Source organism: Phocoena sinus, chromosome 14 (assembly GCF_008692025.1).
Source record: "Phocoena sinus isolate mPhoSin1 chromosome 14, mPhoSin1.pri, whole genome shotgun sequence".
Classification (NCBI taxonomy): domain Eukaryota; kingdom Metazoa; phylum Chordata; class Mammalia; order Artiodactyla; family Phocoenidae; genus Phocoena; species Phocoena sinus.
Genome location: NC_045776.1, coordinates 30,030,348 through 30,035,183, shown reverse-complemented (window position 1 = coordinate 30,035,183; position 4,836 = coordinate 30,030,348). Strand labels below are relative to the sequence as shown.

The 4,836-nt window shown below is 41.9% G+C and overlaps 1 protein-coding gene across 1 annotated transcript; it reads left to right on the top strand.

Annotated features, from left to right (window-relative positions):
- Positions 1-1,342: 1,342 nt before the first annotated feature.
- On the top strand, positions 1,343-2,116 carry LOC116738991 (60S ribosomal protein L8-like). Its single transcript, XM_032603012.1, is given in 1 exon segment — positions 1,343-2,116. A coding segment is annotated over 1 exon segment (774 nt).
- Positions 2,117-4,836: the final 2,720 nt, after the last annotated feature.

Here is a 4,836-nt window from a genome sequence, read left to right as displayed (position 1 = left end):
TCAAAGGCTTGCCTGGTGAAAAGATCAAAAAAGTAAAAGTTGTGAAAGTGGGAATGATCTTGTCATGAGCTGGGGATTTTTAGTAAACTGCTCTGACATACAATGAAGATGTGAGTGGGAGCACAACTGGTTTGTGTTGGGTTATAGAAGACCAGGCTCTCTAGTGTCTGGGAATATCAGCTACACTAGAATTGATGCTATAGGTCAGAACCTAACCACTGCTCCTCTTCCCTAGGTTTTTGTTTAACTATTTTAACCAAGGCATCAAGGAACTAAGAAGCTTGAAGATGTAGGTAGTAACAGAGTTGTGTAAAAGAGTTTACTTCTAATTAGGTGATACTTAGCAGAATCTAAGCTACATGAATTCTTTGCCACATCTCACAGAGTGCTAGATTGTGAGATGATGTATGCAAAACAGATGTTTTACACAAATCATGTTCTATATTGCTATAAGACTTCTGCTCCCACATTCTGTGCAGGGATACCCCTCTGTGAAACTTCTCCTCCTGTTTACTGGCTGCTGTTTGGAGAGATGTCCATCTTAGGGCCAATGAGGTATACCTAGAAGGTTATATCAAGGAGAAAAAAAATGTGATGCTTACTCTACAGGGCCCCTTAATTAGGACTATGGTTTGTGAAGTTGACACTCAAAATGGACTCAGGTGTGACAGCAGACAAAACCGTAGGACATGCTCACAACAAAAGTCATTATGGAAGATAATGTCAAAGTTGAGGAGATGATAACCACCTTAAAATGTAGTAAATAGTACAAAGAAGATGAGTAATGAAAATATGCCTTTAGACTTGATAATTAGGAAAGCAGCATGAATTTGTGATAACACAGCTTATGATAGTCATGGAGGACTGTATGTAATAGTGAAGATTTGAATAAAGTATTTAAAGTGATTAGTGTTTCCTCAGAAAGAGGTGAGAACATTTTTGATTGGGGAATAGTGTAAGCAAAAATCCTGAGAAATGGATTAGAAAGACTGAAGAGATGGAGAAGATAAAAGAGGTGGTAGAGGAGGAAATAAATTCAAATCTTATAATCAAGTTAGTTAATATTAATAAGTCTTTAGTGAAGAATGAAAATATTTGAATATCAAGAAAGATCATAATTAAGAAAGCATGATTTTTTTTCTTAAAAATGTATGAAGTTAGTCAAAATGTCCAACTAAGCAGGATAAATATCTATAAAATGTTACTTTCTGTTATAGGCATTTTGTTTCACATCACTGCCCTCTTATGTTCTGATTTTAGTTGAATGAATATTTAGAGATAAATGTCATTTACAATTATTCTAGCCTGCTCTTTTGGCTGCACTCAGAAGCAGATCGCCGTGATGGGCTGCGTGATCCCTGGGCAGAGAAAGGGTGCCGGCTCCGTGTTCCACGTGTGTGTGAACCACCAAAAGGGCATCACGTGTCTGCAAGCTGTGGACTTCGCCGAGTGACACGGCTACATCAAGGACATCGTGAAGGACATCATCCGTGACCCGGGTTGCTGTGTGCCCCTTGCCAAGGTGGTCTTCCAGGATCCGTACCGTTTTAAGAAGTGGATGGAGCTGTTCATTGTCGCCGAGGGCATCCACACTGGTCAGTTTGTGTACTATGGCAAGAACGCCCAGCTCAACATCGGCAATATGCTGCTGGTGGGCACCATGCCCGACGGCACCATCGTATATTGTCTGGAGGAGAAGCCTGGTGACCGGGGCATGCTGGCCAGAGCCTCTGGGAACTATGCGATTGTCATCTCCCACAACCCTGAGACAAAGAAGACCAGAGTGAAACTGCCCTTGGGCTCCAAGAAGGTCATCTCCTCCATCAACAGAGCTGTTATCAGTGTGGTGGCTGGAGGTGGCCGCATTGACAAGCCCATTGTGAAGGCCAGCTCTGCCTACCACAAGTATAAGACAAAGAGGAGTTGTTGGCCATGCATATGGGGTGTGGCCATGAACCCCGTTGAGCATCCCTTCAGAGGTGGCAACAACCAGCACATTGGCAAACCCTCTACCATCTGCAGAGATGCCCCTGCTGGCCGGAAAGTGGGTCTCATTTTTGCCTGCTGGACTGGGTGTCTCTGGGGAACCCAGACTGTGCAGGAAAAAGAGAATTAGGGTTGGGGGCTCAATAAAGTTTGTCTTTTTCACATACATGCAAAACTTATTCTAACCTGTTTTTACTTGTTCTTTTTTTTTTTTTTTTTTTTTTTTTTTATGCGTTACGCGGGCCTCTCACTGTTGTGGCCTCTCCCGTTGCGGAGGACAGGCTCCGGACGCGCAGGCTCAGCGGCCATGGCTCACGGGCCCAGCCGCTCCGCGGCATGTGGGATCTTCCCAGACCGGGGCACGAACCCGTGTCCCCTGCATCGGCAGGCGAACTCTCAACCACTGCGCCACCAGGGAAGCCCTTTTTACTTGTTCTTATGCAGCTTTTGTAAGGAACACCTTTATTCCATTTGAAACTGTCAAACTTTCAGTCATGGAAGCAATTTGAAATCCTAGAATTTGATATCATCCCATCAATCCCTCTGTCTTCTCAGAAGAACAAAATTTAACCTTCCCAGAGTAACAAGGCTCAAAACAGTATTCTGAGATATTCTTATTTCCCCATCTCTAAAGCTAACAAACAACACCTTATTGTTCACATAATCTGGAATTGCAGTTTTTTCTTGCTTTATTAAAGCCATTCAACCATCTCAGTTTATTCTTAGCCTCCTCTATAGAAGAAAAAAGTTATTTGGACAAAAATTTAGTGGCCTTTCTCCTCCTTTTCTAGTCCACAGGCATTCAAAATACCTGAATATTTAAAAGTTTGCAACCAAGAAAACTTGGTATTTTTTTAGCTTCTTTTGTATTTTGCCATTTATTTACAGAATGAATTATTGGACTTAAATTGTCTTCCCCTTTTCCAGCTTTTTTTTTTTTCTTGTGGTACGCGGGCCTCTAACTGTTGTGGCCTCTCCCGTTGCAGAGCACAGGCTCCAGACGCACAGGCTCAGCGGCCACGGCTCACAGGCCCAGCCGTTCTGCGGCACGTGGGATCTTCCCGGACCGGGGCACAAACCCGTGTCCCCTGCATCGGCAGGCAGACTCTCAACCACTGCGCCACCAGGGAAGCCGCAGCATTTTTTTTTAACATCTTTATTGGAATATAATTTATTTAAAATGGTGTGTTAGCTTCTGCTGTATAACAAAGTGAAATAGACATACAGATACATATATCCCCCTATCTCCTCCCTCTTGCTTCTCCCTCCCACCCTCCCTATCCCACCCCTCTAGGTGGACACAAAACACGGAGCTGATCTCCCTGTGCTATGTGGCTGCTTCCTATCAGCTATTTATTTTACATTTGGTAGTGTATATATGTCAGTGCCACTCTCTCACTTTGTCCCAGCTTACCCTTACCCTTCCCCGTGTCCTCAAGTCCATTCTCTACATCTGCATCTTTATTCCTATCCTGCCCCTAGGTTCTTCAGAAGCATTTTTTTAAATATTCGATATATATGTGTTAGCATACATATTTGTTTTTCTCTTTCTGACTTAATTCACTCTGTATGACAGTCTCTAGGTCCATCCACCTCACTACAAATAACTCAATTTCATTTCTTTTTATGCCTGAGTAATGTTCCATTGTATATATGTGCCACATCTTCTTTATCCATTCATGTGTTGATGGACACTTACATTGCTTCCATATCCTGTCTATTGTAAGTAGTGTTGCAATGAACATTGTGGTACAGGACTCTTTTTGAATTATGGTTTTCTCAGGGTATATGCCCAGTAGTGGGATTTCTGGGTTGTATGATAGTTCTATTTTTAGTTTTTAAAGGAACCTCCATACTGTTCTCCATAGTGGCTGTACCAATTTACATTCCCACCCACAGTGCAAGAGGGTTCCCTTTTCTCCACATCCTCTCAAGCATTTTTTGTTTGTAGATTTTTTGATGATGGCCATTCTGACCAGTTTGTGGTGATACCTCATTGTAGTTTTTATTTGCATTTCTCTAATGATTAGTGATGTAGAGCGTCTTTTCATGTGTTAGTTGGCAATCTGTATATCTTTGGAGAAATGTCTATTTAGGTCTTCTGCTCATTTTTGGATTGGGGTTTTTTTTTTTATTGATATTGAGCTGTATGAGCTTCAGCAAATTCAATTTTAATCCAACTTGTAGTGTGACTTCAAAAAAAGCTAAATAAATTTATATAAATTTAGTTTACATTAGAGTAAGTGTAAAAGTGGCTAGAATAAGTGATAAAAAAGTGTTGCTTTATTCTACATATGAGTATTAAATTCAATTTTTAGTGCCATGGTTTATAAGCATAATGGTCATGGAAAATGACAAAGATGGTAAAAGACTGGAAAAGATGCCATAAATGAAACAATGAGGTCAGTGGAGATCAAGATGGCAGATTAGAAGGGTATGGTGCTCACATTTCCCCATAAATATATTTAAAAAAAAAACATCTACATGGGAAACAATTCTCACAGAATACCTACTGAACACTGGCAGATCTCATATAACAAAAACTGCCACAAAGATCACCACACAACTGCATAGGATGAAAGAAAGGAAAGGAATTGGGACCGGACTTGTGACCCTGGGAGTAAGCTTGAAAGAGGAAAGGTTCCCTCAACCTGGGAACACCTCTCACTGGCTGCGAGATCAGCTGGGACAGATACGGAGACTCAGAGGTTCAGAGAAGAGTGCAACAGGTGGCCTGTGGCAGGCAGGACAGAGAAACCAGCATAAGTGGTCCTGGCCTCCTTGTTGCACTCCCCATCTTCAGACATATGCCTGCTGGAGATGCATGCAGCAAGTGGGTGATGAAATTCA